We start from the raw sequence: 21,050 nt of genomic DNA, 5'->3' as shown, positions 1-21,050 counted from the left end.
TGCTAGTCCCGACATTTTCCGGGTCGGGTCCGGGTAACAAAATTGAGTTTTTCCGGGTACCCGAGTACCAGATTAGTTTTTGTTTTTTTATTTTATTTTATTATATATATAATATATAATAGATTAGATTATTTATATTATGAATTATTAGATTTTGTATTTCAAACTTTTAAATTTTATGTTAAGATGTTAGAGTATGTAATTCGAGGTTTCGAATATTTAAATTTGTGTATATTTTTTTAAATTAATAATTTGAAAATGAAAAAAAATAGGTATTCGATTATCGGGTACCCGCAACATCTGGGTCGAGATACGTGCCGAGAGATCACTGACCCGGATGTTGCGGGTACCCGAAAATCCGAGTACCCGCAACATCTGAGTCGAGATACGGACCGATAAATCACCGACTCGAATGTTGCTAGCACCCAGTAATCGGATACTTAAAAATCCGGGTACCTAGATTTGCGCACCCCTACCTGAAAGTATGAATATCTGTATATAAAACAAACATATTAATAAGTAACAACATAAATACATAATGGATGCAATCAAAATTCAAAAGCGTGTTATTTGAATTTGAATGGGCCAACGAATTCCAACGGCTCTTACATCCCCCATGTAACCGTTGGGAGAACACACGCTGCTGCTGCCAAATATATACTTGCTAGTAAAAAAAATATCAAATTAAAAAAGGACAATCGAACAACCCAATTTTCACTTCTACAAAGCCAAATAAAAGAAAGAAAAAACTAATCATCTTTGCAAATTGCATCTCAGATTCTCCTTCAAAAGGTTTGGTTTCTCGTAAAGGAAGCAGAAGCAGGTAAGACTTTTAGTTTGAAATTCATAATATTTTTCAATACACACATTTGTTTCAGTTTCAGTAAACATGGAATCATTTGATTAGGTTTTCAAAACAAAAACAACGAAGAAACGATGTCGCTCACTCCAGATCAGTTTAGAAAAACTGCGATGGGAGGATTAATACCATCTCCGTCTCCTTTCCTCACTCCCCGCCCTGAACGACGTCGTCCTGATTCTAGAGGAACTGATTGGCTCTCTAATCGCCAAGATAGGGATAAAGAGGTTAATGTCCAAGTGCTTCTTAGATGCAGGTATTTTAGTTTCTCTATTTGATTTATCTATTGTTTACTATATTTTTTTTAAAATGATTTACTCCAGTATATTCTTTTTCCCTTGATGAATCTGGGTTTTAGGCCGTTAAGCGAGGATGAGCAGAGGACGAATGTTCCGAGAGTGATTTCGTGTAATGAACTTAAAAGGGAAGTTACCGTTTTGCAAAATGTAGCTAACAAGCAAGTAGACAGAGTTTTCACTTTTGACAAGGTAATGCTCCATCTTCAATGTTATGAAAATGGCCATCTTATTAGGTTTGTTCAAATTCACAGGATTAATTGGACTTTGTTTAAAACTTGCAAGGTTTTCGGCCCCAAGTCCCAGCAAAGAACAATATATGATCAAGCTATTGCCCCAATTGTTAATGAAGTACTTGATGGTTTCAACTGTACTGTCTTTGCCTATGGACAGACTGGCACTGGCAAAACATATACAATGGAGGGTGGGATGAGAAACATGGTATAAGATCGTTATCGAATCATTGTTTTGTTGAGATTTTGTAATTTGATGCACCATTTTATGTTTAAGGATTTATTTTTAAATACAGGGTGGGGACTTGCCTGCTGAGGCCGGTGTTATTCCAAGAGCAGTGAGACAAATATTTGATACCTTAGAGGCCCAAAATGCTGATTATAGCATGAAAGTTACATTTTTGGAGCTTTACAATGAGGAGATAACTGATTTGCTGGCTCCTGATGAGAGTCCAAGATATGCTGAAGATAGGCAAAGAAAACCAATCTCTTTGATGGAAGACGGAAAGGGTTCTGTTATTATGAGAGGTCTAGAAGAAGAAGCTGTATACTCTGCTAATGAAATCTACACTATCTTGGAACGTGGAGCGGCCAAAAGACGTACTGCCGATACCTTGTTAAACAAGCGCAGCAGGTTGGATCTGTTTGTTTCATTTGTTAATATCATGCTTGGTATTTAAGAACCTTTTGACTAAAGTCAATTTCTTTGCCATGAAGCCGTTCTCATTCTGTGTTTTCCATCACCATCCACATTAAAGAAACGGCTGTGGGAGATGAGGAAATGATAAAATGCGGCAAGCTTAATCTGGTCGATTTGGCAGGGTCTGAGAATATTTCTCGTTCAGGTGCTCGAGAGGTATGGAAATGTGAATTTTAGTTTTGAAGTCTATTACCTGGTATTTAATTTATTATATTGATTAGTCTTGGAATTTGACATGTCTTTGATACATGGTTAATTACCAATTATAAGTATGATTAGTAAATGGATATACATATATAAATTATAATGATGGGTTTATTTTAATCAGTAAATGGTTAATTTATTATATTGATTAGTCTTGGAATTTGACATGTCTTTGATACATGGTTAATTACCAATTATAAGTATGATTAGTAAATGGATATACATATATAAATTATAATGATGGGTTTATTTTAATCAGTAGCTGTCAAGTTTTTTCATCAAATTGAATTTGCAGGGTCGTGCAAGGGAAGCAGGAGAGATTAACAAGAGCTTACTTACCCTTGGCCGTGTCATAAGTGCACTTGTGGAGCATTCAGCTCATATACCATACAGGTTTGCGTCCTCAAAAGTCCTTTTTGCACATTGAGTTGCTTGTTTGTTTTAGTAACTGTTTCCGTTACCAACATTCTTTGCAGGGATAGTAAGCTGACAAGGCTCTTGAGAGATTCTTTGGGAGGGAAAACAAAGACCTGCATTATTGCTACAATATCTCCATCTTCTCATTCTTTAGAAGAAACATTGAGCACCTTAGATTATGCCTATCGGGCTAAGAATATAAAAAATAGGCCAGAGGTTGATATAAATGCCTCTTTTGATCTATTTAATTGTTTATGTGTTTGTTTGTATGTAATTTACTAAAGAAAAGGCTTGTGATTTCAGGCAAACCAGAAAATGTCCAAGGCTGTGTTGCTTAAAGATCTGTACTTGGAAATTGAGAAAAAGAAAGAAGGTACGGCAAGCAGCACTTACAATCTCAGTGTCCTTTGATTGATACAAAAATACAATGTTCATTCTTACTCATGTAAGACAAAATTGATCCAGATGTTCGAGCAGCTAGGGACAAGAACGGCGTTTACATCCCACATGAAAGATTTCTCCAAGAAGAAGCCGAAAAGAAGGTAAACTGTTCTTAATGCATAAGTAATTTCCTCCAATTTGAAAGAAAAAAACTTTACTTTTGTTATTCAAAGAATGATCTTCACTCTTTATGTAGGCTGGAGGGTATTGATTTGAATTTTTACTTATAACCTTGCAGGCAAGGATGGAGAAGATAGAGCAACTCGAGAATGATCTCAACCTTAGTGAGAAGGTTGATTCCCACTTATTTTACTTTCACTCTTTTCTTGCGATGTATTATTTATATTTTTCTTCTTCATGCAGCAAGCTAAGAATTATCATGAGCTGTATCTCACTGAGCAAGACCAAAGATTTGACTTAGAAAGTGACCTGAAGGATTGCAAGGTAAGCATGTACTGGAAAAATTAATATTTTTTTCTTACAATTCTGGGCAATTTCCGGATTGTAAATTGATGTTGTTTCTCCAGATAAATATCGAAAAGAATAGGAAAGAATTGCTTAATCTTCAAGAGAATCACAGGGTAGCCATCCAGACACTGAAAGAAAAGGAATTCATCATCTCCAAACTGCTATGCTCAGGTACCAGAATCAATTCTGGAAATCTTCATTGTCCATTTTTCTTATTTACTAACAATGACAATTTGTTTATGAACAGAAAATTCTTTGATCGAAAGGGCAAAAGAGTTACGTACTGATTTGCAACATGCATCAGAGGACATAAATTCACTTTTTACAAAACTAGGTATAATAACTGTTCTTATTCTTGGTTACGATCAGTTTAAGGTTTCCCTTTGAAATATCATCTTTCTAAGTCCCATGGTGTATGTCAAAACAATTGCCAATCATCCATTGTTATAAGGAGATGTAACAGAATGTTGCATCTGCCAGACACCATGTTTTTAGAACGGACAAAGAAGTGAAATGCCTTTTATATAAAAGGTTCCACCTCCATTATTCCAGAGCCCTTAAATATAAATATGTTTTTCCTGCACAGATGATAAGGACAAGATGGAAGCAGAAAATCGAAGCATTGTTTTAACGTTTGGTTCTCAGCTCAACCAGCATCTACAAGATTTGCACAAGACCATCCTGGGCTCCGTTTCTCTTCAGCAGCAACAACTGAGAAGCATGGAAGATCATGCTCATTCATTTATTGCCAGTAAATGTGATGTAAGATTTGGAAAAGTTTTGTTGCTTTGTCTTACTCTATATCATGTGGCTACATTACTTCTGATTCGTGATTTGTGAAATATTGGCATGCTCATTCATTTATTGCCAGTAAATGTGATGTAAGATTTGGAAAATTTTGCTTTGTCTTACTCTATAGCATGTGGCTACATTACTTCTGATTCGTGATTTGTGAAATATTGGCAGGCAACCAAAGCCTTGGAATCTAAGGTTCAGAGTATGACAGAGACATATGCATCAGGAGTTGCAACAATGAAGGAACTTGCCAACAAAATCCAAAGGAACGCTTCCTCCGACATGGAGGAAATGCATTTTTCATTTTCATCTCAAATAGAAGCCATTGAGAAAGTATGCTATCCAGAAACACTACTTTTTTAAGTTGCTTATAGAAAGTATGTGATTCTGATTTGCCTAACCGCTGTGCTAATTGATCTTGAAGTTCCTTGTCACTGTGGTGATGGAAGCCAAAGAGGTTCTTGAGGATCTCCAGAATTCTCTTAATGAACAAAAGGAGTTATTGGTTTCTGCCGCTCGACAACAAGAAGAGGTGGGCATATATTTTCCAATTTCATTCACACACTCACTCTCTTGGCTTTTTCTCATATTTTTGGATAATGACAGGGATTGCACCGCAACTTGATTTCAGCACAAGAAATATCCAAGGCAACATTTCATTTTCTGACTGACATCAATAATCAAACTTCCAAATTCATGACAACCCTTGAGGAAATCGAAACCAAGAAATCTCTGCAAATAACAAATTTCGAAAACAGATTCAAGGCAAGTTGATATTACATGCATGATTGATATGGGGAAATAATAAAGGCTAATAATGAAATTGAACTGCCGTGAAACAGGAAGAAGCTGCTAGTGAGGAAACGCAGGCTATGGAAAAGATTGCAGCAATATTAGCAACTTTGACATCTAATAGAAATGCTATGGTAAGTATCTGCCCCTTCGTTATCTTGCAAAACCTAAATATATACATGGAGTTTTTGCTTATAGAAATAATTTTATTAGGTCTCGGAGGCATCAGGACGCATGAAGGACTCGAATATTCAAGATAATAAAATATTGCAGCGGAAGATGTCCATGCTGCAACAGGTTTCAGCAGATGTTGGGAAGGAAATGTGCAAGTATATAAAAAAGGTGGAAACTCATTTTGTGGAAGACAGCTTCTCAGCGGCTGAATCTGCAAGCATTATGGAAGATGGCCTTCAAGAATGGTAAGTTTTCATTTGACAAATTTCTGCTTCTGTAAAATCAATTGGTGCGCAACTAGGCAATAGCTAGTTCTCTATCCAATTTATTTGATCCTATCTGTTCATTTAATGCAGCTCGAAAAGAGTTAATGTTTCTAGGCAACAGTGGGAAAATGCTAAGACATGCATAAATGAACTTAATGCAAGCAGCCTTGCAGAGGTTAAATCTAGTGTTAGGTAAGCATTTTTTGTTCCTTGTTTTATTCCTTGTTTTCAACGTTAGAGGTCTATTCTGAGCTAAATTCTCTTCTCATTACATCGGCAGTGTAAATATCAGAAGAAATAATGCAGCACATGAAGAACTTTTATCCGTAATATCCTTGACGGATGCAGAGTTTGGCACTAGAACTGGAGATATAGTGGCTGCAATCAATGGTAATACAACTTATTTGTACATTTAGTGCAAGATTGTCATTTTAGAACTGCACTTTATTCTCATTCTAACTCTGTAAATATCCATCTGCAGATTCACAACTTCATGACCATGAATGTAAGAAGAAAATAGACTCCGTTACAAACAGTTGCGTAGATCAACTAAAAACAGTGCAAGAAAAGCATGGTGAAAGCATTTCGTATATCAGAAGTGAAGCCGAGAAATGCCTCACAAAAGACTACTTGGTATGTTCCATGTATATATATATAATAAGTTCAGCTGCCGGTGAAACTATTACATAAACATATAATTGGTGTTTATTGAGTAGGCTGATCAGCATACAAAGCCGAAGAAGCGAGACATAGTCGTGCCCAGCTTAGTATCAATCGAAGGGATGAGGACGCCAACGGCCTTCGAAGATGACGAAGGAGAAGAAAACAACTTGGAGAAGAACAGATCAAAATGGGGCAACAATGAGAGTAAAATCCAGCAGCATGTTACAAGTTTGTCGCCCAATAGAACTCCTTTCACCGATGTCAATTGATTAGGACAATACTAAATACTTGTACGGATGTTGTAGAAACTCTCATCTGCTGATGAGTACATAACTCCCTTGTGCCTTTAGGACGGACTCACAAATATGCTCTTTCAATGCTATACTAGTTATTAGTAGGCATCAGATATAACAACCATTTGTTCTAAGTTGATGGATGCCATAGCATAAAAGAAGGAAGACAGGGATGGCAAAATACCTAAATTATGGTTCAAAATCATACTTTTATTTGGTAAAAAAGGGAGCCACTAAGACACTAGTAGATTAGCTAGTAGCAGTTCTGGGGCATTCAGCATTAAGTATACCCAACACTTCTAACGGATGATCCTGAAAGACGGACAGATCCATATCGTTTTCATTGCCTAAGTGAGCTAATTTATCAGCAAGGTTTATTTGCTTCACGGTCGATGCACGTGAATTGACTAAATTGGAGAAAGAGCACAACCTAAGAGAAAGCTAGGGCTCAAATAAAAGCAAAATCACAGCTAGCTATCAAAGCCAATGTCACAACTCAAGTTATCAAGTAGCAGTGTAAGATTTTATTGGCTAAATTGACCCAATAGGCCATTGGGTTAAAAAATTTAGCCCATTTGACCATTTTCAAAATTATTTTGGAATCTACGGTAAATGCTTCAAATACAGGGGGAACTCATCACACTGTTAAAACTTATAAAATAAAGATTATTCATATGAATAAAACCTCGTGCATCTTATTACTTTACAAAAGTACATCATAGATATATGTTGAACTATCTAGCTACACTTGATAAAAATAATTATTTACAACTTAACCAACTTATAACTTCCTAACTAACTTATAACAGTTTATCATTCAACACTCCCTCTCAAGTTAGTGGATGAAAACACATCTGTCACCCATAACTTGGATGAAAATTACTCATGTTGTGTTACTCTAAGTGTTTTAGTAAAAATATATGCATGTTGTTCAGTGGTATTTACATGTTCAGTCTGGACTATAACTTTCGTGATCTTTTATCTAACAAAGTGACAATTGATGTCTATATGTTTTGTCCTCTCGTGAAATACAGGATTAGCAGCAATCTACAAGGTTGCCTAACTGTCACTGAAAAGCTTTGAACAATGACCCTTCAACCAAAATATCTCTGAAGCTGTAGTTGCTATGCTTATATATTATGCTTCTGCAGAAGACCTAGCTACTGTACTTTTCTTCTTGGACTTTCAAGAGATCAATGACTTCCTTATCATATGACATGTTCCCCAGTTATAATCACAACTAGCTATAATCTGGCAATCACTTGAAGCTTCCAAGAAAATACCTAGACCAGGATTTTTCTTGATGTACCTAACCACCCTAAGAGCTGCTTCCAGATGTTCCTTCTTAGGTTGATGCATAAACTGACTTGAGTTTTGTAGTGAATATGTTATGTCTAGCCTAGTGTGAGTTAAATACAATAACCTTCCAATCAATAATTGATATTTTGCCTTATCAACAAAAATATTTCTTCCTTCTTATTCTTTTACTGAGCATATCTGTCAAAACCAGTTGTTGTAAGCCTAACATTCTACTCAAGAGGTGTTGAGGTTGGCTTTGCTCCCCCTTCCTCGAAATCTTGTATAAACTCAAGAGCATATTTACTTTGACTCAAGATAATCCCTTCTTTGTTCCACAACACTTCCAAGAGAAGAAAATATTTTAGCTCCCCCAAATCTTTCATTTTAAAATTCATATGTAATACTTCTCTGAGTTCAACAATCATACTCCCATCATTTCCTGTGATTAACAAATCATCAACATAGACCAAAAGAACCAATATCTTATCACATTGATATATTGTGAACGTGGAATAGTCATGCTTATTTTGACTATTTCCAACTGTAATTAATGCTCCAGTCAGCTTTGCATTTCATTGCCCTGAGGCATGTTTTAAGCCATACAAGAACTTTTGCAGCCTACATACCACATTGTCCCTTCTTAGGGCAGTTCCATGTATACTTCTTCAAACAAGTCACCTTGCAAGAAGGTATTGTGGACATCCAATTGTAGTGAGCTTAGCAACAGGAGAAAAAGTGTCAACAAAATCAATGCCTTCATTTTGATGATACCCCTTGGCCACACGCCTAGCTTTAAACCTCTCCACTTTATTAGAGGCCTTATATTTGATTCTGAAAACCCACTTACATCCAATGCAAGCCTTCCCAAGTGACAAAGGAAAACCAAAAACCAAGTTCTATTCAACTCAAGAGCCCGAATTTCATCATACATTGCTTTGACCCAATGGGGGTCAGATTTGACGCCATGATAAGTTTTAGGTTCAGACAAGGTAGAAATAGAGGAAACACAATTCTGAGTATGAGAAGGAAGATGAGAATAGGAAATTTGATTTGAAATAGGATATCTCTGTAAAGAACATTTTGAGGATGAAAAAAAACATGCATTTAGCGCATGGTTTAATCACGTAGGAAGGGTCTTAAACTTTGTAACATTCTATTTTAGTCCTCGAATAAGAGTTTTACTTCTTTTATTTCGAGCTCCGAAATTTGATGTGTTTACATTTTCATCACTATGTGAATGTCTATATGCTTTGGTTAAATGCTTGATTGGCCTCATCGATTTCTTATTCGTAGCATTTTAGTCCTATGTGTAAGAAGGTGTTAAAAATGTTTTATTGCAGCTATGAACCACCGTAATTTGTTGAGACTTATTTTATTCATCGATTTGGTTTTGTTATCATAAAATAAGATGAGATTATTGTCAACAGGTCCCTATAGTCCTAGTATAGTTTTGATTTTTTCTATTAATTTCATTCACTTAATATCAATGATCTTTAAATTATTGAGTATTAATATGATTCATGTGCCCTAAATATATTTATAAAAAATGATAAAATGCCCTTCAGATTAAGCAATAATGATCACTAGTTTTCATAAATATGTTCGTATAAATTTTCAAGAACATATTTCATAGAATGGGCGTGAAAAGTACAACCAATCGAGGTAGTACAATTTAATACGACATTCAAATGAAATCGAACTTGAAAGTAATTGAGTATGCTCAAATGTGATAATAATTATCTTATTTTAATAATAACCATGTATTTGTTTATTTTTTATATATTGCTTTAAATTTTTTTAAAATTTTTATTGGATTCATGTTTATTGAGAGATCCTAAATAAATTATAGGGGAATATTCTCATATAAGGGAGAGGTAGATGGGAAAGTCTTCTCATTGTAGGACGTGCAAATTATGTTACTTCTTCTCAAGATAGGGAATATATCTTATAGATCGAAACAAATTAATTACTGAGCAATAAAGTAAATCATTATATAACTCTTGATTTCTAGCATTCTTCAATTCCACTACCACGATAATTTATAAGCGATTAAGTATTAATTTTGGGTGATATGGAGGTATTTACCCTTCCCCACGCATTACCAACTTTCGATCCCTAAAAAATGAATTTCTTATGAACGTAAATTAATTTGTTTAAAAAAATGTTTTTTATTTATTTAAATTATTTTTGAAGATATTTTAGGTACTCGACCTATCTAACCTATGTCGACTCCTATTTATAATTTATTAGACTTTCAAAATATATAAATTTTTTATACTTAAAAAATAAAAATCATTTTCGTTTTGGAAAAAATGTTACGACAATCATTAAGCCAAGTTGAGGCCTAGACACCCTAAAAGAAACCCTTGCAGGAACAATCCTCTAACCTAGACCACCTGTTGAAGCATTAGGAACATTTTCTGTAAGATCAGACTCTAAAAAAAGAGTAGGCACTGTCTCTAAAAGAAGAGACAAATGCAGGTAACAAAGGTTTAGGAGAATGTGATGTTGATATAGGTGGTGATTGATAAGATATAGAGGCTGGCAACAAGGGTTCAGGTGACTGTGGTGCAGGTACTAGGGGGAAAGTAAGTTGTAAAAATTCTGAGTATGAAACAAAAGGGTGAGATGGAAACAAATGAGAAGAACTATTGGAAACAAGCTGAAATGGGAAAATGTCCTGATAAAAAATTACATCATCATTTAAAAAAAAATTGTTTCAAGGTTGAAAAGAATTTATCAGTAGGGAATCCTACAAAAACAGCAGGCATAGACCTAGGTGAAAATTTATCAGTAGGGAATATCCTACAAAAACAGCAGGCACAGACCTAGGTGAAAATTTATCAGTAGGGAATATCCTACAAAAACAGCAGGCACAGACCTAGGTGAAAATTTATCAGTAGGCTTTGGAATGGTTGCATAACACGAACAACTAAAAAATTTCAAATGAGAGAGAGATGATGGTTTTTTGTATAGCATTTCAAATTGAGATTTCTGATCAAGCACAGTGGAAGGTAACCTATTGATCAAGTAACAAGTAGCTGCAATACATTTTCTCCAGAATTTAATTGGTATTCTAGATTGAAATCTAAGGGCACTAGCAACTTCTAAAATATGTTTATGATTCCTCTCAACAACCCCATTCTACTGAGGGCTTCTAACAGAAAAACTATGATAAACTATACCCATGGAGGGAAAAAGGAGAACAAACTTTTTTAAAAAACTCTGACCCATTGTCTGACCTAATTATCTTGACAGCAGCAGAATAATGGGTTTTAGCCAAGGCCAAAATTTGTTTTAGATAGATGACAATTTCATCTTTATGCTTCAAAAGATAGATCCAGATCATCCTAGTTTGGTCATCAACTATAGTGAGAAAAAACGAAGACCACCATGAGTAGGGGTGTTCAAATTAATATGTTATAGTTAATCGTAACCATTAATTAGTGTAATTATTATATTTTATAGGTTAATTAACCAAACCGTTAATATTAAACGGTTTTGGTTAACTGAACTGTTAAAAATATCGATTAATGATTACAATTATGGTTAATGAATTTCAATAAATGGTTAACCATCGGTTAATCATTAATAAATTATAATTACTTAATTATATTTTTTTCGAGAATAGAATTAAAAATAAAATCAAAATGATTCATCATATTTTTAGTTATCATGTTTATCTTATATAAGATCACATTAAATCAAACATAGATGGAAGAAATACAGAATTTTAAATTGTAAAATATAAATATACACACAAGATTTTAAACAGTAAAAAATGAATATACCTCATAATATATATTTATAAAATAAAATATATTTATAAATAAATAAGATTTTTACAAATATATATGTTTCCATCGTTGTAAATTTTATGAAAATTTTAAGTCGTGTTATGTTTGAAAAAAATTTGTAATAGTTTAACCATAGGTTACCCTATAACAGAACCACTAATAACGGTTAATCATTAGCAGTTTACCGTGTCTTAATGGTTAGGTTATGGATAACAAAATTTAATTAATCGTTATAACGGTTAACCGATCGTTTAAAACTCAGTAGGATAGCACGTTAAAACTTGTGAAATGAAGATTATTCATATGAAAAATACCCCGGGCATCTTATTACTTTACAAAAGTACATCATATATATATATATATATATATATTGAACTATCTAGCTGCAATTGATAAAAACAATTATTTACAACAACTTAATCAATTTCTAACTTCCTAACTAACTCACAACAGTCTATTCTTCAACAATTCCAATAAAATATTATTTTTTTATTAAAATTTATCACATTAGGGTGAAAATTTTAAATAAAAATATTTTTTTATTAAAACTCATCATATCGACATGATGTCATATCGACATGATGAATTTCCCTTACAATATAATATTTATCGTAAATTCTTAAATAATTTATTTGGTACTGTATTAGACTAAATAATTAACATATTGAACCTAAAGATAGCATAACATATTCCACCGAAGGAAACCGTAGTATGTTAACCTTAGACCTTAAGGCCTCGTTCTGTTATGAATGTTTCTTGTTTTTAATATTCAACAAGTGAGATGTTGATGAGTGGTGATTTGAGAGGTTAATGATGACAGTTGAATAATTGATCCATCATAATTTGTTTTTTTTTAATACAAGCATAGGATCGCTTTCTAAAGATAGATTTTTTTATGAAATTCTATAGGGTTTTCCCTTAACGTGTGAAAGACATGTGGATAAGTGATATTGATGATACAATAATGTTTTTTAGGGGATCGATCACACGTTTAGAAGATTTATTTCGACTTATTAATTGTCAATAAGTGTTTGATGTGTAATGCCGATTGTTCAAGTCGATGTGAGAGTTGACCCGAGGGGCATTAGACCTTGAGGAGTTAGTCATTGAAGTCGTTGAGTTGAATTTGAGTTTAATTAGAAGTAACTTGGGCTTGATTGGCCTTAAAAATGAGATTTTTCTTTTATCGAGAAGTGGCCACCCTTTTCGTGCACCCAAAGAATCTTATCTTCAATTTCTGATACAAGGACAATATCCTTAACACAATCTTCTAAACATTTTAAAGACAACACTTCCCTATCACCAAAATATTTGGTGGGAGGGACAACAACTCCTCACATACAAATAGCTTCATCTCTGGATAAAAAGTGATAATCTTAAATCTCAAATATAAATCATAAGATGAACCGCCGAAATCCAAAATTTAACCTTTACGGACATATTATAATGATAACATGAGGAAACACCATGGAATACTCTCTGCTTAACCTAACATCAAAACATTTACCTAATTTAAAATATTTACGGACATATTAACAAGGTATACAATTTGATCCTATTCGATTTATTCCTTGATAAAAAAACCGAGCAAAAAAATATAAATAAATACAAAACAACAAACATGAAATACCTAGAGAGTCCAATCAAAATGACAACATTAGCATATGTAACTAAAGCCCTTCTGAAAATAGACATCACAGCAATTACATTTTGCTTTGCTTCTTATGGATGTTCTATATATCCTTATAGCATCGCCACATGTACTACCACATGCGATTCTTGTGACATTTTGTTCGATTCAACACCCTTCTCCCAAACGGATTATTTGTTAGTACTTCGTCTATCGTTTATGGAGTCGATAGATAATATCAACGGATGTGATAAATGGTCGGAGACGTGTTATGAGAATGCAATATCATATGAATATAACACATACATTGCTTTTACGTCACAAAGATTAAATCAAACACTGAACCATTTTTTCCTTAGTTTTGTTTTGTCATATGACTATAACATATACATTACTTTTACGTCACAAAGATTCATTTTATTAGGCTTAACTTTTCCCCGACATCTGTAAGTGTCCAAATTGAACCCTAATCATTAAAATCAGGGGCTTAATTTAACTTTAAATCACATCACATATCATAACAAATCATGATTAAAAAAACAATGTATATTATAAGTTATAATAAGCTCATAATGAGAGAGAGAGAGAGAGAGAGAGAAATTTAGGATGGGTGAGGGATTTGAGAATGAAAGGGTCATATAAACCACTAACTATGGTGGTGAGAAAAAAATATGATGGTCAAAAGAATTTTCTAACTAGTGATTAACTTTAATTATCACAAAATCTAGCTAATGTTAGGGGCCGCTTGTTTACTGCTGAATGGAACCATTCAACGCTGAATGTTGAACCGTTCAACGCTGAATGTTGAACCGTTCAACATTCAGCGTGTTTGATTCTCACCTCTGAATGAAGACTATGCTGAATGAAACATCAAAACACTGCTGAATGATTCAGCATTAAAGTACATTATGAATCATTAAGCAACCAGTATTTTACCATAATACCCATTTTTTCACATGTTGTCTTATTAAACAATCATATCTTATAATATAATAAATAATTATGAAGGTAAAAATGAAAATATTCATAATTCAGATTGTGCATTTAGAACCATTATCAAACAACATGTCACATTCAGAGCAAATTCATACAGAGCCTTTGAATAATTCAGGCCATTAAATCATTCAGCACTTAATTATTTTATTTTATCAAACAGCCCCTTAACCTCCATACAAAATGAGACCAAACTAATTAAATACATATATATTATATACAAGTAGGCATGATTTCATTCATAATGTCAGTGTTCAAATATTTAATTTTACATAAAAGATCTAATGTTTAATCTAGACTAATAGCTAATACAATGTTTAAGGGGTAGTAATCATTACTTATTACCACTTAATTATTTAACTTTTTTACTTTCATAATTAAACTTTCAATTTTGTCGGTTAGATTACTTAACAATTTAAATAATGTTAATTAAGCCACTTTTAGCTAATGTTTAACGGAAATATCGATGTGACAATTAAAAAATAGGTATAACTACACATTTGATCCTCAATATTTATATATTATATCCATTAAACCTTAATCTTAATAAATTTAAAATATTTTTTAATAATTGAAATTTATTTAATTTAATTGTATTCCTCGACTCTGATTATAATACGTGTTACCATCTAATTGGAGAAAATACATGATCTTTTTAATAATTTATATAATTTATTTTTAATTGGATAAAGAAAGAATAACGGGGACTTGAACCGGGGCGAGAGGGGTTCAATCCGTACCCTTTGCCGCTGAGCAAATACCATCAGTTTATACAATTTATTAACAGTAGTTTTTATATTTCATATTAGAGTCATTAGATATTAGTGTAACACAAAGAAGAATCCTTTGTTCATGCATTTTCTTTTGAAAAAATAAGTAGAGAATTGCTTTATATATAATTATTTAAATATACGAATCAAAATATATTTTAAGAATAAAATGTACGAAAAATATAAATGGTTTGTACATTTAAATATTTTTATTAAGATATAAAATATATTTCAATTACTAATTTTTACAAAAAAAAAAGTAAAGAAAATGTAAATTGTAATGAAAATTTTGACAAAAATATTGCATTCATATATTTATATTTTTTTGCATTTTAATTTTTAATAAAAAACCGAATTAATAAAAACAATTGAATATAATCGAAAAATATACAAATCTTAAATTTTTTTATTTTAATATTGTATAAACTAAAATTTAAAATATATAGGCTATTTATCAAACTATGAACAAAATGTATAATCTGCTTGGTTGAATGGTTTATTGCTCCTAGATGTTCCCTGTGGCCTAGATACGAATCCCTTCTTGGCCATTTTTCTTTCACTTTTCAAACATTATTTTGGTATGGAATATATAAACTATTGTAACAGCATGCCCTTTTCAAATATTTCAGTGTAATATGTTGTTCCTCTAATTAAGATGTGACACACGTCATCACACGAATGGTTTAGTGCTCCTAGATGTTCCATGTTGTTCCTCTAGCGTAATGATACACTCCCCACATAATAGATGGAACATGTGTTTCTCTGGCGTCCATCTCTCAATTAGTGCATAAATCATGGTGGGTTCAAGTTTTTAACCTCCTTCAATTTTTGTTAAGTAACTGAATTCAGCCATAAACAAATATGACTAGATATGCCTCAGTGTTTCCATCTTCTTGTTGCGAATAAAAACTTCTAATATATGATCATTTTCCTAACAAATAAATTCTAATAAAATTTGAACTACTATTTCAAAATTATTTAAACAAATTCAAATAAATAAATTCAAATAATTTAAATAATATATAATTGATTTCATAATATTCATAAATTAAAAAAGAATATAGTTTCATAATATTACCGTATCGGCAAAATGACTCGAAATATGATCAGCATCCAATTGCAACAACACGCCTTCCATTTTTAATTACAATTAATAAATATTAACTAAACAAGTTTACAATTAAATAATCAAATAAAAATAAATACTAAAATAAAATAATAATAAAATACTTAATTACTTAAATAATAAAAATTTTAATGAATAAAAAATAAAATTATAAAAACAATTATACTTTACTATATTGAAAATAGATAGGAAGTAGAGATATTTAGATGTGATTTATGTGAGTTAGGGAAAGGGGTTTATATTAGCAGTCGGTTGGGGAAATAAGCGGGAGAATTTGGCAGGAAATCGGGACGGGAGGAGGAAGGCACACCCCATGGGATGCACCTTCCAAGTTTGTTAGAAAAACCCTGATAAGGAGCGCCACTTGGGGTGTCAGAGATTTTGGGCTAAGGTGCTTCCTACCAACCGCATCATTCTCCTAAAGTATGTTTCATCAAACGCGCCTCATTCTCTAAGGTGTTAGATGATTTTTTTGGTCAAAAAGCCCTTATTTTGTAACAAATAAAAGTCACCAACTTATTCCTATAATTCTGATCCTATCACCATGCTATTTCTTTTAAAATAATATCCAATATTACGTTTAGAATATGTTTAGTCATCCATACTAAAAATAAACTAAATTACTGATGTGATATTATCTCATGATGACATGTCATTGTCATCGTTAGGTTTTTATGACAAATGAATAAAATAAAATTCAAATATAACATTAGATATACTTTTAAATAAAATAATAATTCGATATCCAAAACAAAACCAAAAAGAATAGATGGGTGAATAAATGTGTAATTTAGCTGAAAGTGTACGTAGCCTTCTTATATGTACAGTAAAACCTAGGGTTTTGACAATACCTTAATGCTTCCATTTTGATAACCTTTGGTAAACTTTATCCATGAAAAGAAAAGCGTAAACTAATAATCACTTACAATTTGGATTAGGTTTTAGGCATGATTTTATGAAATCTGATGGGCCATCTCTCTTAAAACTCCAAAGCTAAACAATTGTTTAATCTCAGCTTAATCATTGTTTATCTCATAGGGAACACCATTTGCCATTAGGCCACTTAAAACTTTATCCATCCAACACAAAAAGCCTATTCATAGGTGTCACTGGATTGCCTTTGAACATTATTTTTTTAGTTTTTTTTCTTCTTTAGCTTAAATCATTGAGCTGGCTGAGTTGGGCACGTGTTTAAAGCGAGTGATTAGGTTAATGATTTTTATGAAATGTTACTCATTGTAGACTAAGCACGAAAAGAAACGAAACGAAACGAAAAGAAAAGAAAAGAAAAGAAAAGAACAGAAAAGAAAAAGCTAAGTTACGTTAATCAAAGCCCCCCACATGCATGTAAGCGTTGGACTCATACAAGGGTTGTGTTTTATCGGATTTTGATTTCTCATTTACAATTTCAAAACTTTATTTAGAAATAAAATTAATTAATTAATTATTCAAAAATATTTATTCTGTTTCATTAATTATATCTCATATTAACATAACATATATTTTTAAGAAATAAATTTGACCACATATAAAATGGGAGAAATGATCAAATTATTTCTCAAAAACATAATTAATATATTTAATTTGGCAAGGATAAAAATATTATATAAAAATATCAATATTATTATTTATTAATTTTCTAATAAAATATTTTAAATTTGATAATTTTAAAAAATAAATTTAACAGAAAAAAGTAAATAATAAATCAATAGTCAAGGTTTATTTTACACTTTAATTTTTTTAACAATGAGAACTGGATTTCATTACCAACGGAATGAATCAAAATTATAATGCATCAAAATATAGAGAAAATTTTTGAGACAATAATCATCAAAATACTCATACAAAAGTAAAATATTAAACCTAAAATAATAAATCAACATTTGTATCGTTTATAAAATAATAAATCAACATTTGTATCGTTTATAAAATCTAGTGGGATTTTGTGTAGTTTACTCTTTTTTAATTAAGGGTCAAAATGGAAGAAAAGAAAAAAAGGTGACCAAAATAAAAGAAAGAAAAGGGGTAAAATGTAAAATCAACAATTTTGACCATGAAATTCATCGAACCCCACGTTGTTTTAGTTTCTCCAAATATTTAAATGTTACTTAAACATAAACTTATTATATGATTGATTGAAGATAAGATACATACACACATTATTATCGTTACCTTATTTGACGAGTGTTATTTTATTCTATAGATAAAATTTATGGTAAACTACACATTTAGTACCTAAGTTATCAATTTTATCTTATTTTGGTGCCTAAACTTTCATTTGTTTCAAAATCATACCTAACATTTACTTTTTGTTTCACTTTGGTATCTCGCCATTAAAAACTTAATGGAACTGTTATACGTGACACTTTTTTATGAGTAAATTACATTATTCATCACTCAATTATCTTCTCACTCCTATTTTGGTCACTGGAGTTCAATTTTTTTAATTTAATTACTTAAGTTTCAAATTACTCTCAATTTAATCACTCCAACTTTTAAATTTTTTAATTTTAATTATATATTAGTAAAATAAAAAAATTCATGTCACAAAAATTATTAATAAAATAAATTAGAGTGATTAAAAAACGAGCAATTTGAAAGTTGAGTAGTTAAATTGAAACTTTTTAAACTTTAGTGACCAAAACAGGAGTAAGAAGATAGTTGAGTGATGAATAATGTAATTTACCCAAAAATACAGGGTCGTTAGGTTTTTAACGGTAAGTTACTAAAATCAAATAAAAAGTAAATGTTATGTATGGTTTTAAAACAAATAAAAATTAAGGTACTATAACAAAATAAAATGATAATTTAGATACTAAACATATAATTTACGTAAAATTTATATCAAATTTTAGATTTTAACTTTCCCCCTTATTTTGACACTTTAATTAAAAATAAAAAAATTAAGTGAAAATTTTCTTGATGACTTTTCCGGATATAAAGTTTAAGGAAATATAGTTTAATTTAAAGTTAAAAAACAAGGAAAATAGTTGTAACTGAAAATGCGATAAAAATATAATATTTTAAGTAACTTAAAATGTTAATTATTTCTAATATTTTTGGTTACACTTAATTCAAAATATTATACTTTTTATCACGATTTTTGTTACGCTTATTACGTTGTTTTTAACTTTAAATTAGACGGTCATAATACAGAATTACTCTAGGAAATATATTAATATTAAATATTTAAATGTGTACATATAATATTAAATATCTAAAAATTGTAAAATATATTCATATAGTAATATTAAACAATTTATAGGGTTCCGACATTTGATTTGACTAAATGCAATAAGAAACATTCAAATCAAATGGCAAATCTTTAGGGGAAGATTAGACTGCTCCAAGCCCCCTAAGATTAAAGCACAAACAATGATTGGAATAATCCCAAAAGAAACTAAAAACCGCTTTCAAGTACAAAAGCAAACCTGCCTGACCAATCATCTTTTCATTACTGTTGCTGATTTTATCAAATAAAAATCATTTGAATTTGAAATTAATAATTAATATTCATGAAAATGTAAAATAGTTATAATTTAAAATTATAATTGCTCGCGGTTTGTTGTTGATTCCGATCATCGATATTTTTAATTTTATTTTTCATGTTATTTTATTATTTTTATTTTTTAATCATTTTAATTTTGTAACATTTTTTCAGTCTTTCGGTATTTTTTTTTATCTTTTCTACTGATCGTTTAATTATTTTTTTTGTTTAATTTTTTAAGGTTAAATTTGATGTCGTCTCGACTAGGTTTGTAAAGGAATCGAACGAATATGAACGAGAGTATGTTCGTATTCGTTCGTTAAACTTTAACCGAACGAACACGAACAACTAAACGAACGAAATTTCTTGTTTGTGTTCGTTCATTAAGAAATTAAATTCGTTCATGATCATTTGCTAAAATAATAAACAAACGCACATGAACGAACATAAACGAACAAACATAAAATTAATTGAGTTTATATTTGAGAAGAGTTTTTTTTGTCCAAAAAAATTTAGGTTTTTTATTTTCTTTAATTGATTTGAGTATTTTTATTTGGGTTTTAAAATATTAATGAGTTTAAGGTTAAAATTTATTAGGTCTTAATATTGTAAACGTGTTTGGAGATTAGAATGAATATAAATGGACGAACATAAACAAACGAACATCAATAGTTTGATCTCATATTATGGTTTGCTTACATATGCAATTAGATCTGTTTGTATTCGATTTTTTTTGGATGAGTATTTAACGTTTGACATGTATGATCTTTAAATGAACTTAAGTGGCTAATTTTATATATATCTAATTTACGTTTATGATTATAAACATTAGTTGTAATTTTAAATATATTTTTTTATGAAATTAGTGCATTCTGTTTACATTAAAAAAACTAAAATCATATAATTTTAGTTTGATTATTATGATTTTGAAGTTTTTCTTATAATTGAGAGAGGGAATGATTTAAATCTTAGATATTAGTTTACTTTTACATATATTGATATTATTATGATTGGATTTATTTATTTGTTTATTAATTAGAAGAGAGAATAAAATGTATATCTAATATTTAGTATCAATCAACACTTGATTTTAACCCCTCCAAGGGAAGTTGAAGATATGCTAAAATCTGATATATCGGTCCGCTAGGCTGACTTTGTAACCCCATTTCTCAACCAAAAAATCAAGACTTGATTTTAATGAAAATTTACTATTATTATATCATGGATTCAGTTAAAATGATTGACTTTATCATCCAAGTGTAAAAAGATAACATTATAGTTGAATTTGGTATTTTACTATTGGGAGAAGTCTCACATGTGGCAGTCTTAATATACAGTTAAGGAAAG

At 31.0% G+C, this 21,050-nt stretch overlaps 1 protein-coding gene across 2 annotated transcripts; it reads left to right on the top strand.

Moving 5' to 3' along the window:
- The first annotated feature begins 912 nt into the window (after positions 1-912).
- Positions 913-6,726, top strand: LOC120199837 (kinesin-like protein KIN-5B). Of its 2 annotated transcripts, XM_039200832.1 has the most exons (24): positions 913-1,115; positions 1,218-1,347; positions 1,441-1,596; positions 1,685-2,022; positions 2,106-2,244; positions 2,588-2,685; positions 2,769-2,925; positions 3,013-3,082; positions 3,175-3,251; positions 3,389-3,442; positions 3,514-3,594; positions 3,678-3,789; positions 3,866-3,952; positions 4,205-4,346; positions 4,466-4,499; positions 4,585-4,746; positions 4,838-4,945; positions 5,020-5,178; positions 5,256-5,339; positions 5,419-5,624; positions 5,736-5,837; positions 5,926-6,035; positions 6,127-6,278; positions 6,362-6,726. In XM_039200832.1, exons 1-24 carry the CDS (start codon positions 937-939, stop codon positions 6,575-6,577), a joined length of 3,153 nt encoding a protein of 1,050 aa, XP_039056763.1. In that variant the 5' UTR covers positions 913-936; the 3' UTR covers positions 6,578-6,726. The 2 variants fall into 2 exon arrangements, with proteins under 2 accessions (XP_039056763.1, XP_039056762.1); XM_039200831.1 differs by lacking the exon at positions 4,466-4,499 and having other exon boundaries at positions 4,205-4,380.
- Positions 6,727-21,050: the final 14,324 nt, after the last annotated feature.

This window comes from Hibiscus syriacus, unplaced genomic scaffold (genome assembly GCF_006381635.1).
Source record: "Hibiscus syriacus cultivar Baekdansim isolate YM2019G1 unplaced genomic scaffold, ASM638163v2 tig00005582_pilon, whole genome shotgun sequence".
In the NCBI taxonomy this organism is placed as follows: domain Eukaryota; kingdom Viridiplantae; phylum Streptophyta; class Magnoliopsida; order Malvales; family Malvaceae; genus Hibiscus; species Hibiscus syriacus.
The sequence above is the reverse complement of the archived record's forward strand: the minus strand, read 5'-3'. Positions and strand labels throughout refer to the sequence as shown.